The sequence below is a fragment of the Aedes albopictus genome, chromosome 3, assembly GCF_035046485.1.
Source record: "Aedes albopictus strain Foshan chromosome 3, AalbF5, whole genome shotgun sequence".
NCBI classification, from domain to species: Eukaryota; Metazoa; Arthropoda; class Insecta; order Diptera; family Culicidae; genus Aedes; species Aedes albopictus.
Genome location: NC_085138.1, coordinates 122,906,651 through 122,923,138, shown reverse-complemented (window position 1 = coordinate 122,923,138; position 16,488 = coordinate 122,906,651). Strand labels below are relative to the sequence as shown.

Below are 16,488 nucleotides of genomic sequence, written 5' to 3'. Positions count from 1 at the left end.
GAATTTCTTTAGAAATTCCTCTACAGATTCAGAAAAATCTCCCAGTATTTTTGTGCACTTTCTGGAAGAACTTCTGAAAAATCTATGGAGGAACCTCTGTAACATTTTCTGTAGGAATCTGTAAGGAAGTTCCAGGATATTTTCCTGCGCAATTTCCGAAAAAAAAAAATCCTTGTAGGAATTTCTACTGGAATCGCTGAAGCAATATCTCAAGGAACAGTAGGAGGAACCTATGAAAGAATTTCCTAAGCAATCTCTGTAGGATTGTTTGGAGAATGTTTAGATTAATTTGTTAAAAACTTCATGGAAGAATTTCAGAAGAAAGCCCTTACTGAAACTCCTTTAGAAATACGATATGTAATTTTGAAGGAATCCCTGGAGTGATTTCAGAAGGAGTCCGAGCAGGAATTTCAGATGGAATACGAATAGGAATTTCTAAAAAAAAAATCACTGAAGGAATTTTTGAAAAAAGCTCCTGATGAAATCTGAGGAAGAACTCCTGAATAAATCTCTAGAGGAATATTTGAAGAAATTCCAGGGAAATTCTTAAAGGAATCCCTTGATGAATACCGGAAGAACCTCTTCCAGAAAACTCTTGGTGGAATTTCTAGAAACGTATTTTGATTTTTTTTTTAAGAAAAATCCTGGCGAATTACTTCAATAAAATTATTGAAGGACTTCCTGGAAGTATTCCTGAACGTGGACGTGTTTCTGTAAGATTACCCGAAAAAACACCCACAAAAGTTTCTGTAAAGATCCCAAAAAAAGTCCCTTGATATATTTCTCAAGTAATTTCTGTAGAAATTCCTAAAATCTCTGCCAGATCTTCTAAAGCAACCAGAGAATTTATAAAATAAACTCTGAAAAACTACTTGGAGAAATTTACGATGATTTTTTCATAAATCTTTAGAAGAATTTCTGAAGTAATCTCTGTTGAGGTTTCAGAAGAAATCCATGAAAATCTGCTTTGGGGAATTCTTATGCAAATTCCTTGAAATATTAATGGAATATCTGAAGAAAGTCCTGAAAAGATTTCTTTAAGGGACGATTTCTTCACTTTGGCTTAAGCGTTAAATCAGGTTTAACTATATGGGTATACCTGGCTTACCGGTTAGGCTGAGGAGAAGAAATCGACCCTAAGAATGCTTTGAACGATTTCTAAAGAAATTGCAGGAGAACTTTTTTTTAAAAAGAAACATCGGTTGATTTTTTTTAAATAATCCATGGAGCAGTTCTGGAAGGAATCCCTAGAAGATTTCTTCAAGAAATCCTTAACAGATATTTAATGAATACTTATAAAGAAGTTTTGAAGGGATCGCCACTGGAATTCGTAAAGAAATCTTTGTGAGAATTTCTGAAGGAACATTTTGAAGAATTTTTGAAGGAGTCTGTGGAAGGTTTCTTTACAGTAATCTTTGACAGAATTTTTGGAGGAATTGTGTAGTTTTGATTTTCTGTAGCATTCGCTGAAAGCATTTCTAAAGGAGTCCAAAGATGATTTCCTGAAAAAAAAATCACGTACGGACATTTGAAATAAAAACCTAAGTTTTTTAAATGACATTTTGGAGAAACTTCTTGTGGATCCTCTAGGGGAAATTCTGAAAGAAATTCTGCAGAAGGATGACGCTTAAATGAACTTTTAATAAGAATCCGTGAAAAAATTTCTGAAAAGAACTCCTGGAAGATTTTCCAAATGCACTCTTTAAGCAATTTCGTATGAAATCCAAGAAAAGAGTTTTAAAAACTCCTGGGGAAATCTCTAGAAAACTTTGAAAAATTCTAAAGAATGCTATGAATTTGCTACGAAGACTTCTTGAAGGAATTCTCAGAAAAATCAGAAAAAATCTGCATACCAGAATTTCTTTAAAATTTTCTGGAGGATTTCTCACAGGAATCCATTGAGGAATTTTTGAATATTTCTATGGATGGTTTTCTAGCTGAATCCTTCGATGAAGTTCTTGGTGAAATTCATGGAGAATTTTCGAGACAATTCTTCCATTGATTTCCTAAAAAACTTGAGAAATTTCGGATGAATAGCCTGTGAAATATCTGTAGAAATCTTTTTTCTGAAGAATGCTTAGAATAATTTATAGGAGAATTTATGGGATTTTTGAATGAGTTACTGAAAGAATACATGCAATAATTATTGTATTTGGAGGGATTGCAGAAGAAATCCCTGAAAGAATCAGAGGAAAACTTGAGTAGGTGACTACTTTTATATGTAAGTCGGGGCACAATCAATAATAAATAGTTGGTCCTTTTTATTTAGATTTTTATTTTTTATTTTTGATCCCAAGAGTTGGTTACTCGGATAATTATACATTTTTCTAGAAGTTTTCTTACCTCCTGTAGAATAGCCCAACCCATTCTTAATTTGAATCACTCATGCACAACTAATTGATCAACAGTGAAAATTTGAGATTATTTGATGCACTTTTCAAAAAGTTACAGCTATTTGATTTTTTTTGAAAAGTGAAAATTTTGTCTTTAAAACTCTTGGAAAACCGAGTAGAAATATTAGAGAAGAAACCCTGGAGGACCCTGACAACTTCCAGAGAAATCCCAGAAGGATTTCAAGCGCAAAAGAAAAGAACTCAAAGAGTAGTCTCGGAAGAACTTAAAAAAAACAGTAAAAATTCATGCAAAATCCCAAGAGACAGTCTGAGATAAATCCCGAGAAAATTTTCGAAAAGTATCACAAAGAACTCCGGGAGAGGCTTCAGCAAAACCACTGAATGAAATCCGAGAGAAACGTTTGGAAAAATCTCGGGAAATTTTTTTGGAAATTTTCCGGAAGCAACAGTAACGTTTGTAGTTTTGATTGTTTAGAAAAAGGTAGCATGATCCCGTACCACTACTACAATCTTGTAGAAATTGATATGTAACCTCAATACAGAGAGCCCCTATTGAGTTCTGTGCCCCATCGTTCGTATAAAAGTTTGCCTTTGAACCCGCGCAGACCCATTGTGAGAAATCGGGATTCAGGGAGGGATTTTGAAAGATTTTGAAAGATAAATTTGGGAAATGAAATTGCTACTGGAGTACTCCCAGTTGAATAATGGTTAAAGTCTTTCGAGATAAATTCAATAAGAAACCCCCAGAAAAAATCCGGAAAGAAAACCAGAAGGAATCTTGTGAGAAATGTTGTAAGAAGATTCAAGAGGAACTTTTGGAGGAACTTCAGAGAAAAAAAAAACCCTGGTGGTTGGTACTCGACTCAACAGAGAACAGTACAGAGGAGCAATGGCGAGATGCGAATCCATCGCAGCATAGATCACAATGAAAGCATGGATTGGAATGGCATGCGGAGATTCCATGCAACTGTAAGAGTGGTATCTATGTAGGTGGTTCAAGCATCTCAAAGATTTGTTGATTGGTAACAATCGATATGCACCAACTTCTTCTTAAGATGTGGGAGGCTGAAAAATGGCGCACTAATTAATGCTATGTCCTAACAAAAAGATCGTCGTTTCCATATGATTATACAAAAAACGAAGCAATTAACAAATTAAAATACCTACACTATAAGCATATCATCCCACGCCTCATCTTATTTGCGACCATCAACCTGAACCAACGGCGCCTGTCTATCGCCCACAACATTCAACCAAAGCAACAATCAAAAATTGAAAAGTCTTTACAAAATTCCCCAATCTCTCTCCGTCAGTCATTATAGCTTATCCCAAAAACCATGCTTCAACCACATTATAGTGGGATCCCATGTGTGGTCAGATTAAAAATTCATCAATAAACGACTCCAATCAGCAGCGCAGCGGCTTGCGGCACGGCGCGTACCCCTAAACGCTCTAGAGGTATTCCCAGTCCCAGCATCCAGCGAGCGCGGAGCATCGAATTTTCTGAGTCCGCGCGCGTCAACCGAAAATAGTAGGTCACAGCTGTCACACCTGTCGATCAAAGCCACGCGTAATTAACCACAACAAACGACTCTTCAAATATCGTTTTTCAAAGTGACCCATTAGGCAAGGCAGCTTAGCTGTACGAAAAGAACATGACATGGCCATCGTCGTCGTCGTCGTCGTCGCCCCTTCACCCCAAGTCCGCTCCTAAACATCAATAGCTCAATAAATTAATCACAACAAGATAATCGCTCAGTCTAAAGTATAAATTACATCAACAACCCTTGTCCGGCTGGGTCCGACTGGGAGAATGTCGAAGCAAATCGCCGTTGTGGGCGCGTTATATGCTTCGTCGTCGTCGTCCCCAGCCACAGCTCCACCGAAAAAAAAAACACGTAGCGAGACCCAAAGCGAGAGACCTCTCAGCTGACCCAAGAAGCCCCCGCACCGTCCTATAAGGTCTCTCAACGCGACGGGCGCGACATGTTTTCCGGCTATTTGGGAAAAGGGATAAAAGCTGCATGCAGATCAATAACAACCGATTACGACACAGCAGCGGCAGCAGCTTGGAAATTATGTAAATTTCGGTTCCCCCTTTCCTCAGAAAACCAACCATTACCGCCCTAGCACCAAGAAGACGTGGTTGTGGTGCGGTGCAAATGAAGGATGAAGACAAAGCGCCCAAATGGAGGTTCTTCTTGGGATCCGTGCCATTAGATCACCGCTGCTCGGGCTCCATCGTCTTCCTCCGGTGAGGACGACGAGCTATTATCAACAGCTGCGACAGATGCGATGTTAGGAGTAGACGTCTGCCTTTGCCAACTCGATACAGCCAATCACGCGCGTTATCGCCAATCTATCTAATAATCGTATGCATACAAGCCCTCCAGCCCAGCCAGGCCTGACTGCTTCTTGTCCGTAGTCGTTGAGTGAATGGAAGAGGTGCGAGCGAAACTTGTGCTGAAGGAGTGGACCAGGTTGACTGCTGATGTGACGAAAGGTATGTTGATGAGCCATGTGCTTGTAAAATTTTACAGGTAATTCTTTCAGTTTTAACGAAATTTCTAATAGCTTGTCACTGGATATCATTATCACTAGCACTTATCATCATCGATATCACCAACGATTTCGGTATGACCATATTTACCACTGCTACTGTTTCTCTCTGTGAGCATCACTATAACTATCTCTACGACTATCTTTATCACTATCATGACCATCACTATCATTGTTGCTATAAAAAATATTATCACTGATCTCATTCCTTGATATTTAGCAATTTCAATTGTCTGTTTTGAAGCGTCAAAATACATTGATAGATTTGTACCGAGAAAAGTTGCTCATCTCAACGAGATTCACAAGGATATACGTTGTCCCTTTCTCAATTAATCAACATGTTTCGCGAATTATACCATCAAATTCCAAGCAACTCCATAAACAGTAAACTTTCTCGTAAAAGAATTTGCCAGCCTCCCTGCTGTGCTAACTCAAGTTCGCCTACGAAATTACCATACCACGTATCATCCCACAAATTTTCCCCCAGCTTTCCCGTTTGTGTTGACAAAACACAAACTTTTCCCACTAACACAAAGCCCACTGGAGCGTCAGGGAAACATAGAATTTTACGCTCCATTCGGTAGTCAGTGCTAGGCGGGCACGCCCGCCCGCCCTTCCATCACTGTTTCTGCGATGATGGCTGGCTGGCTGGCTGACGGTCTAGATGACACACATTACATTCTTGAGCAAAGCAGACAAAACAGTCCTGCCGCCAAGACCAGATAAATCCGTTGTTGGATGCTCCTTATACCGTGTGTCTGCGTCCTCGCCGTTTGTTGCTGAATGCGAAAGCGAAACTCGGCTTGCTCGAAACATATGTCACCGAAGAAGATCGAGGAAACTTTTTTTGTTGCTCTACGAAACCAGCAAAGAAACTCCTACGAAATGTCTCGTGTGTCCTGTCATCTGTTTCGAAGTTTTTTCTTCTGGTGTGTTTGTAGTACTGGTATTACAGTGAAAGGTTATGTTTTATCAGAAAACCGAACTGTGAATAGAAGTCTTCTTCTTCTTCTTCCTCTTTATGGCTCGACGTTTGCATTGGAACTTAGCCTGCCTCTCTTCAACTTAATGTTCTTAAAAGCACTTAATCAGTTATTAATTGACGGGCTCTCTTTGCCTGCCATATGAATTTGTATGTTGTGTGGCAAGTACAATGATACACTATATGTCCAGGAGTCTCCAGTTAGCCTAGTGGTTAAGGCTATGGATCGCCAATCCGGAGACGGCGGGTTCGATTCCTGTTCCATTCGGGAAAGATTTCTCGACTCCCTGGGCATAGTGTATCATTGTACTTGCCTCACAACATTCAAATTCATGCAAGCAGGCAAAGAAAGCCATTCAATTAATAACTGTGGAAAATGCTCAAGGAACACTTGGTTGAAGCGAGGCAGGCCAAGTTCCAGTGGGGACGTAGAGCCATAAAGAAGAAAAAGATGGGAGTCGAGAAAATTTTCCCGACTGGAACGGGAATCGAACCCGCCGTCAATAAATTGGCGATCCATAGCCTTAGCCACAAGGCTAACTGGTGAAATGAAGTCCCTTGTTTTAATTACTTACAAAACCAAAGTAACTAAATAATTGCATGACGTTAAGAAAAGACACAAGCCATCAACGGTTGCTAGGTAGATCGCTCAGCGCTCGTTTTTCCCGGTATTCATTTCTCTTTTTGCGTCAGCTTATTTGTCCTACTCCTACGACAAATTCCTGTGGAATCCCCAGCCTGCGGGGACTGTTTTTTGCCCGCTCTTCTCAAACAAAACAACACATGGTTTTGATTTGAATGGGAATAAGAGTGCCGCTTTAAAGTTGTCATCATCAGTGAGGTAAATTGGAAGACTGCTCGTTGCATCTGAACTGTCGACGAATTGTCGTTTTTATGCGTTTCTTAGAAATAACTGAAATCTAAGGTTGAACTAAATAACACACTTTCACTAAATCATCTTTTTTGAAACAGAAACTAATCTTATTTTCGTAAGGGGGAATTCTATCATGGAAACTTTGTGAAACTCGGTTCGTGCAACTTGCAGTGGCGCACTCGTGTGTCATGCCTCGAGCATGTGTGATCGACAACAGACCATCATTAGGATCCCATAGAATTTAATGGTGCGAACTTTTCAACCAGCTAACTACAGCTGAGTTCATTATCTGGCGAAAACCAAATAATCCCAAAACCTAAGCAAGATCCACTGGAACTGGGAGTAACTGTAAACGACGATGAGGAAAAAGAATGCAGGAATGCATGCAAATCCCGTAAAAAGGCGGCTTTCAACGCAGGAGAAGTGGATAATCAGGACCATCACGAGCACGAGACAATCAAGCTTGCACGAACCAGCTAGCATGTCACGCCTGGAATGACATGCATTTTGTGGATTCCACGCTTCCCTTCGCTTCTTTTCAGCTATGACAGTTGCTGAGTGCGCTTCGGGCGGGTTGCGAGAGAATCAATCTCTCTGAGATTACGGGCGAAGAGAGAGCGTTATCCGTAGACAGGATGAACTGCGTGGTCGCGAGTGAAACCATCGCTAGAGTCGTCGCCAGCCAATCAGCGGGCGGGAGTCTGACGTTTCGCCAATCTCACTAACACAAACAGCAGCAGATGTGGTTGCCGATTCGCCACGATGATTTAGAAATGCCGACTAGAAGTTGGCAGCGCGTTTTGTTGTGAAAGCAACATACAATATCACCACATGGTAAATCAACAGCACTGCAACTAAACTTGGGATCAGGCATGAGAATGAGACTTTTTTCTGTTTACCGTTTATCGATACTGGCAGTAAAATAAAAACAAAACAACGACAGCACCAATACCATCAGACGCCGCGCCGACGGCAGTCAGGCAGACGCTTGATGGTTTTTGCTTCCCCACGAAAATATTTATGAGCAGTCATGCTGAGGCGGGTGATTGCGAAAAATGTCAAATATTTTCAACCGCAAATTACTCACTTGTTTTAACAAATAATTTAAATCGAGTTGCACAAATAGCTAGAGCACACTTCTAGCTTTGTGATGCATGTATAGAAGTTTGCCTCGAAGCGGTTTCAAACGCAGAAAAATGCGAAAATGGGAGAGACAGAAATTTCTGTCGTCGTTGTGCTCGAGTACTGGCGCTCTCACGCTTGGAAACCGTTTCGAGGAATAAGGCTGCAGGAAAAAAAAATGTTATGACATTTATTTTTCGAACAGTTTGAGTTTGGCTGGGCCTGTGATGTTCGTGAGCAAAAATGTCAAATGTACAGCCGGTAATTGTTTTTTTTTTTTTCAATACATTTCTCATCCCTGCTTGGGATGCTTTATTGGCAGCTATTTCAAATAAAAAGATATAAGAACAACAAAACGTTGTATAAGCAATGATGCTTCGAAGTAGTTCGCCAAAGGAAAGAAACCCACTAGACTATGCAAGAGCTTACTCTCGTAAGATGAACTTCTGTCTAGGAAACCTTGTAAACTCAGTATAAATACTATAGTTGCACAACTATCAGTCGCAAACTCACATGCCTCGAACATGTGAGTGTGTGCTTGTCAACAGCGTGATCTCGTTGCTACACTTATAAAATGAACTAATGGCCAGAGATGTAAGCATCAACAATAACAATCACCAAAGCCAAGGATCAGTATCCTGTCAATGTTGCTGTGGCTGATCGACGTCAGTCACTCACCTTAGAAGCTGGCACGTCTGAACGAGACTGTAGACGGACAATCTGGCAGTTCACGAATGCTGCAAAGGTTCAACGAGAAATTTCCTCGTTTCGTACAAGCTGTGTACATGACAGCGAGTAATTGTGTATCATGATATGCTTACCGCTGTAGAAGTACAGTACATCAAGCTGTCAGCGCAGAGGAATTGGAAGAGGATGAGTACTGTTAGGCAAGTGAGAACCGTGATTCGATCGCACCTACTGCCAGGCTTGACAGAAACTCCCTCGCGAGAAAATGAGGAAGCGATTTCGCCAATTGGGGACTACGAAGGTGATGATTTTGTTTGCGGTTTTCTGTGAGAAAGTGGAGGAGGGAGGCTTTTTTGCTTTTTTTCACTCATACTCCCATAAGAAACCCCGTAGGAAGAAAGAGTGCTTCCCGGCTCATCAACCTTCGTAGTCCCCAATTTTCTGAGGAGAAAAAATAAAACTCAGAAATCAAAACGCAAATCCTCAACAGCACCGAGCGTGAGTTTGCCGCGCAGTGAGGAGTTCGTCCAGCACTCATTATTGCTTGTTGTGTTTCTCACGTCCACTTACACTCAAAAAACTCTCGCGAGTTCCACTCCCATACAAAGAAAGACTCTCGAGGCAAAAATCACAATCTTTTATCCGATATCATCATCGGCTCTTTTTTCGTTCCCCTCTTCCTCGCTCATTTTTTATTGCCTCTCTGTTTGGGGTTCGTTCGCTCCCTCGCTCGCAACGAGGCAGAAGCAAAACATCGCTCTAGAGCGGTGATTCCCAAAGTGGGCGAAATCGCCCCCTTGGGGGCGAAAATCAGGTCGAAGGGGGCGAAAATTTGAAAAACAAAAATTGGGGGGCGAAAATACTAAAAAGGGGGGCGATTTTTTTTTGAATAATTGAGGAATATCAACACAATGAATTGTGTTGTATTGAAGGTAAACTGAATCATTAAAACTCCCTAACATTTCAAGATTTTTTGTTTCTAGGATTTTTGAAAAATGTCTGTTTCGAAATCGATTGAATGAACCAAATTTTCTATGTTTATGTGGACATTTTGGCATAATTCTAAAAAAAACAGACGATTGCTACATGAATTTCCCAAAGAATTTCTAGTGATTTTGGAGATCTAATCAATAAGAAATTTCTGTAAAAAATATGAAAGGAACAGGGTTTATTTTTACGTGTGTTAGCGGGGGAAGGGTTATGAAATCCAGTTCGTCACCGTGTTCTCAGCAGCACAAAGGGTCGCCATGAAGTTTGCGGTTAGGTGCAGCTTTAAACTGCAAATGTTTATTCATTTTTATTCAATTAGCATACAATAATTCATTTTACTTACACTTTCGGTGCTTCTACTTAGTTAACAATGATTTCGCCTTCCCAAGCAACAAGTATTTTATGTTTTAGATAAGTTTAACTTTAGCATTGCATGTTCGTAGATCTTAGGCACTGTAAGTAGTTGATTTAGATTAATATCATAGTTTTACAAATAATTCCTAACTGCATAGCTCACTTCACCAATTAGTTTAAGGTGGAATAATCAAACAATTAGATTTAAGTAGAACAATTGATTCAATGAATTTCAATAGAATAACTAATAATCATGGTTTCAGACCTTCTTGCTACTCTATTCTACACAAATAATCTACTGTCACGCGCCGACGCTGTCATCGCTCGAAGTTCTGTACCGCTTAAAGGAAGAGCAGTGTTCCCAGCGGCAACATGCTCCCCCCCGTAACACTGGCCACCAGTTGCAAGCTAGTGGTTCCAGTTTTACCAAATATCATACCACTTAGTTTTCTCGTTGTCGATGTCAAATGTGCATGGTTGTTTCACTGAATAAGGCCCACAAGTTTGTAGTTACCAGGATTTCAATCATAACTCCGATTACGACCTATTAAGACGTCTGCCTATCAACTAACTTTGGCGACTGTGCTTGATTTATCCCGGATAATCCGTTGACACGTATAGCCTTCGCGGAAAATTCACTCACTAGTTCAAGGACATCATATTCTTCACAATACCGTTCACTTGCACTGTTATCTCGGCAATCTGAAATATCGCCGTTCGAACTCCTGTAATAACTTTGGACATGTAGCAAAAGTTGACCGAAGAAGGGCGCCGCGCTAGTCCGTGAAGGCTTACAGTTGAGCATCAAAGATTTATCCTCCATTTCAAAGTAATTTCCGCCACTGTCCCAAGTTTCTTTAGAAGGTTCCACTTTCTCTGATGACGGCGACAGCTTTTCAAGTTCTATTCCTCTTAATAACGGCGGTTGGTGCATGAACTTGGCCTTCGCAGCTTTGTAAAACGTTATCAACCCGTAGTCCTCATCCTTATTTCTCTTCTTCAAGCTTTTCAGGATAGCATTGTGTTCCACCTGTCTCCGTGGGACGTGAGAGCAAACTCCTTGGTTCGAGGTAGCGCAAACCAGTTGGGAATCTCTCGATGATGCTTGTCCTCCAAGATCGTTTCCATACCAATCGGAACCACCGGTATCGAATGTGTTGTATACGTTGTTTAACTGACCGCATTGACTGTGCAGATCAGCTCGATGTTGTTCTCCTTAGAGCGGTGGCACTTGAAGGCGACTTTCTTCTTTTGCACTTCCACGTCGAGATACACCCCAGCCACCCGACCCTCGGTCCAACTTATCATGTACCGCTTCACATTCGGGGAGCACCGGATAGCATGGATCTGGAGCTTGGGCGTGAATTCCCTCTGGGTTAGATGCTGACCTATGCTGGGTAAATACGAGCTCAGATCCTTCCGCTCCGATGTAGCCATCACCACTCCAGCGTCGTGACTTCCGACAAAGCTCTCGGCGTATTCGTTCAAATCGGACAGTTCAACTAGGTTGTCCAAACCGGCGCTGACCGTATGGACCGAATAGTAAAAAGGGCAATCCAAAAACGGCGCGTCGTGATAGTACTTCTGGCGCAGGACGTTGTTTACAACGTCGTGCGATCGGACGCTAAAGTCCCAGCAGGACACCAGCAAGAAATGATTGGTGTTGCGGGAAAATTTCGACGACGACGATGATTTATCCTGCTCAAGTGCAGTAGGGATTGCACTGCTAGATGCGTTTGACAAATGTTTTGTGATGCAGCCTTCTGATGCATACTCTGTAGTCAATATCGTTGAAGTCATGGTCTGGAGTTCTTGTTGATCACAAAACTGCTTCGCGGACGTGTATGCGAAAAATCCACGTAATATCGACAACTTGGCGAGGTTCGGAAAAGGTACGTTCGATACCAAACTATTGATCATCGCGTTCTGACCTTCGACGAAAACGTACGACAACAAACTGCTTCCGAGATCGTGTCTCACAGCTACCAAGAGGTCGATCTTTTTTGCACAAAACAGAGTGAGTATTGCCTCGATGTTGTTTATCCAATTCTGAGCGCTTCGTATTTTTCCTAACTTCTGACCTGTGTCCAGGTAAAAAGGCATACGAAACAATAGTATCTCACTCAACGTTGGTCCATACTCGTTTCGCTCTCGCTCTCTAACCGTGAGTTCCTTTAAAGCGCACACTATGGTGAGGGTTTTGTACGTTTCTTCGTACTGATGTAGTTGAAGTGTGGGCATTGGTATCAGTATACGCTGCTGACTGTTGATGTTGTTGAGTCTTCGCAAATTATTGGTGATAGTCTGGTCCTTTCTATGAATATTGTTCGAGTTCTTCTTCACACAAACTTGTGCTTGAATAGAAACGTACATCTGTGTCTGGTGCTGACCAGTCTCGTGATATAGCTCTTGAAGTCGGCCTGCCGTATCTTCAGAGTTGAACTCGGAGCTTGATGGTGTTTCATACGGCGAACGAGAGATGCAGATAGTCTCGTCCCATCTTTCACTGCTGTCTGCGATCAGATGTTGTTTTCTCAAATCTGCTTTGGGAAACGCGCTGGAAATAAGCTGCTGAGTCCCAAGCACTTGCAATCGATCTGGTGAGGATTCTATTCCTTTCGGTTGTATCGTAAATTTTTCAAATTGTGGTTCCCGATGCATCGTAGTATCACTCGCTGTATGTGCTGGTGTTGACAAAGAGAAACCATCGGCTGATGATTCGCTGGCATTGGTGCGTTTGCGGGCAGCTGATTTCATCCGAATCTGCTGCTCCAACAATTTATATTTTTCTTCCAGGATTTTGCGCTCAAGGGCAAAGGCGCGCCTTTCTATTTCAATTGCGCGCTGCTGAATAGCGCGCTCTTCGTGTATTTGCTTTAATCGTAGAGCCAAACGAGCAGATTCCCTGCTGATTAGTGAACTCTTATTCAATGACGGACAACTGCGGCCAGTGCCTGGCATGTTGTGGTACAATTCGGGGCGCGGGTTGGTATCGCTGCTTCCCGTTGCTGCTACTTTCGGCAATGGTAGTAGGTTTGCCATCGAAAGTTTTAAAGAATGTTAGCGGGGGAAGGGTTATGAAATCCAGTTCGTCACCGTGTTCTCAGCAGCACAAAGGGTCGCCATGAAGTTTGCGGTTAGGTGCAGCTTTAAACTGCAAATGTTTATTCATTTTTATTCAATTAGCATACAATAATTCATTTTACTTACACTTTCGGTGCTTCTACTTAGTTAACAATGATTTCGCCTTCCCAAGCAACAAGTATTTTATGTTTTAGATAAGTTTAACTTTAGCATTGCATGTTCGTAGATCTTAGGCACTGTAAGTAGTTGATTTAGATTAATATCATAGTTTTACAAATAATTCCTAACTGCATAGCTCACTTCACCAATTAGTTTAAGGTGGAATAATCAAACAATTAGATTTAAGTAGAACAATTGATTCAATGAATTTCAATAGAATAACTAATAATCATGGTTTCAGACCTTCTTGCTACTCTATTCTACACAAATAATCTACTGTCACGCGCCGACGCTGTCATCGCTCGAAGTTCTGTACCGCTTAAAGGAAGAGCAGTGTTCCCAGCGGCAACAACGTGATTAAAAGTTTTTTTTATCATGCGGTTTGTTTTTCATGAAAATTTCAACCTAATGGGTAGTACGATGATCGCAAGAAATTTCTTGGCCTATCTCAATGCGTGGAAAATTCAGGCAAGGAATCGCTCAAGAAATAATACAGCGATGCTTTATTCCGGATCATAGTACGGAGCTGAAACGAAACGTCAAATCAAATGGGGCTTGCTGTGTTAAATTTCTTGACCATTCCGGTCACGGAAAAATAATGCACTGAACGAAAATTACTTGAGCGACTCCGTTTGAAGTGCATACCTCGCATAAAACATGAAGTTTAAGATTAATCTTAGAACACTTTTCGGATGAAAGTCGTCTCACATTGTTTATAAATATTTCAGAGAAGCTACCCTAAGGAATTCTTAACGTAACTTATTGCTAGAAGCTATTTTGATGTAATGCATGTCTGCTTATTTGACATAAAAAAGTTCTCTAATTTATAGGAAGCTTGTCAATGCATTTTATTTTAAATTACTAAGCAAAGCTGACTACATTCAAAAATACACCAATACATTCATGAGTTGCACTTTTTGCATAAATGATAATTTTGTAATTGAGGGCCCAGAATCAAAGGGGTGTAAATGACCATTTTATCGATTAAGAGCTGAGCAAATCATAAAATTCTTCAGATTTCAATCTTTTATGAATTTTTTTAAGATTGTTTCTACGATGTTTGGAAAAATTATAATAAATTACTCGAAAGTGTCTTTTGTCACTTAACCCCCTCAGTTGTTTTCTTCAATTTCCCACCAGTCTTATTTGAGTACTTGTGACCAAACATCTCGGGTGTTGGAGAACCACTTTTAGACCACTGGTAAAACATCTGGTTGAGGCAAACGAGCGTTCGTTTTTACATGCAGTTTTTTTCTCAGACAACCAATGCATTTGGAAAAGAACTCAATGAATATGAAAGCGATACTAAATAATTGAGATAAATTAATTACCAGTTTGCCACAGTAGCGTCAAATAGTGGGCTTTCAAAGGCTTCCGCTTAGCAAATGTTCAGACTTTTATCATAGAAAAATAAATCTCACTTAGGGGGGCGAAAATGTTTTTCGCAAGCTCCAAGGGGGCGAAACCTCCTAAAAGTTTGGGAAACACTGCTCTAGAGCATGTTGCAAAACTCTTTTGATGTTGAGGAGAATTATTATCAAGCCTGCCTACTGCGCTTGTATCAACAGCGAATGTATAACGACAGCAACTATGTGATGAACTAGCGCTCCGTATGGCCTCAGCAGACACTCGGGTCTGTGGGATAGAGCTTATGTCTCGACACCGACTACCAAAATTTCTATCGGCTAACAAATACAGTAAGCATTCTAAACCAGGATATTTCATCACATTATTTGGAAGCCATACAGAACCTCGAATATTTCCAGTTTACGGTGTATTCAGCTGTGTTGAGGACGTGCTCGCCAGGAGACGGTGAAAGTCGCACAATGCCCAGCAAACAAAACCCGCGTAGATTCGACGCTTGAAGAACCAGAAGAACCCGCCTTATTGCGCACCAAGGTTAATCGACGCAGCACAAGCAGGGGAATTGATGGGGCAGCAGGGACGTTAGTTCAGGGGTCTGACGACCTTGCGGATGCGACTGTTTTCGATAAGCACTCGCAGAAGTGCGTGAGGCAGCCGTCGGGTGAGGAGCTACCAGGCGGTGCCCGCTAGGCTAGGCGGAGATTATCCCGAAATCCAGCAGTAATGCCGCCGGTAACTCGGGCCCCAGTCAGGTGTCCCGGAAAGCTGGGAAGGGTGGGTCTTAAAAGGCTGGCCCGTCCCGGATTGAATGGAACAGGAGGTTGCGACTATTGTAAGGCTCTCAGCAACCACGAAGAAGGACGGATCAGGGGGAGGCCCCCCTGTTAGGGACGCAACTTCTTGGAAGGAATGAAACCTTTTGACAGCAGCTCTTACTATATCGGCAGCTTCAAAACTGCAAGAAATTCAAGATTTATTTACATAAATTACAACGAAATCAGCACAATCTTACATTTCAGTAACATTAGAAATCTTCCAAGATGCGTTTCTCCTAATCCTAATTCTCAATTCATAAAGGTATCATAGAAGTATACCGGCACTTATAAGACTAATTAAAAAAGGTAACTAATTCACTTCTGTACACATATTTGTAAACGATCCTGCCAGTAAACATTCTCAACTGATCACATCTGGGTTCAGCTGCTAGAGTGTGAGAGAATGGCAAACGTTGATATGTACGGCATGCAGAACTCGGGACTCACAAAGCACTGGAGGAAATCGTTGTACTATTTCCAACACCCCCTTTGTGCATAGTTGAGCGGAATAGAAAGAAAAAGAAACCGCTAGATGTGCAGAAGCGTAGGGACACGGAACCTAATAGCTGAAGGAAGGTAAGTGCCAAGCACGAGAAGATGAATGCGCTCGTCATCAAGACCGAACAGTCCAAGTACTCGGACGCCTTGAAGGCGATGCGGAGCAACCATGGAAGCAACGCCAAGCTCGTGGATGTGGATGCCGAAGTGCGCAGTATTAGACGTACTCGTACGGATGAAATGATCATTGAGCTCAAGCGCAACAAGAAGCGCCAGGGTGCCGCCTACAAAAGTCTGTCGGAAAAGATTCTTGGCGAGGGTGTCGAGGTGAGGGCTCCTATAGCGGAGGCGACTGTGAAGGTGAAGAACCGAGATGAGATCACTGACGCGCAAGAGCTTGTCAGGGCACTGCGGCAACAGTACAAGGTGTAGGTGGCAACCGCCCATCAGGGACACAGGTAGCTTTGGTACAGCTACCTGTGGCGGACGCAAATAAGTCCGTTAAATTAGGGAAATTCAAGGTGGGTTGGTCAGTATGCCAACTGACCTTGCACGAGCCACCATAGCTGTCTGGAACGAGGACACATGCTGAACCTGAACCACTGTGACGCACTCCAGCAGCTGCTTTGTTAGGCAGTTGCTGAG

General features: G+C 41.8%; 2 protein-coding genes across 2 annotated transcripts in view; both read right to left on the bottom strand.

The window, feature by feature from the left end:
• LOC109433280 (uncharacterized membrane protein DDB_G0293934) overlaps positions 1 to 16,488 on the bottom strand; it is a 509,917-nt gene that overhangs the window by 72,452 nt on the left and 420,977 nt on the right. The window lies entirely within an intron of this gene.
• Positions 4,854 to 15,395, bottom strand: LOC115257713 (uncharacterized). Its single transcript, XM_062857137.1, is given in 7 exon segments — positions 4,854 to 9,855; positions 9,912 to 10,021; positions 10,086 to 11,095; positions 11,098 to 12,236; positions 12,294 to 13,076; positions 13,133 to 13,242; positions 13,307 to 15,395. Coding segments are annotated over 3 exon segments (2,436 nt in total). The 5' UTR covers positions 12,965 to 13,076; positions 13,133 to 13,242; positions 13,307 to 15,395; the 3' UTR covers positions 4,854 to 9,855; positions 9,912 to 10,021; positions 10,086 to 10,469.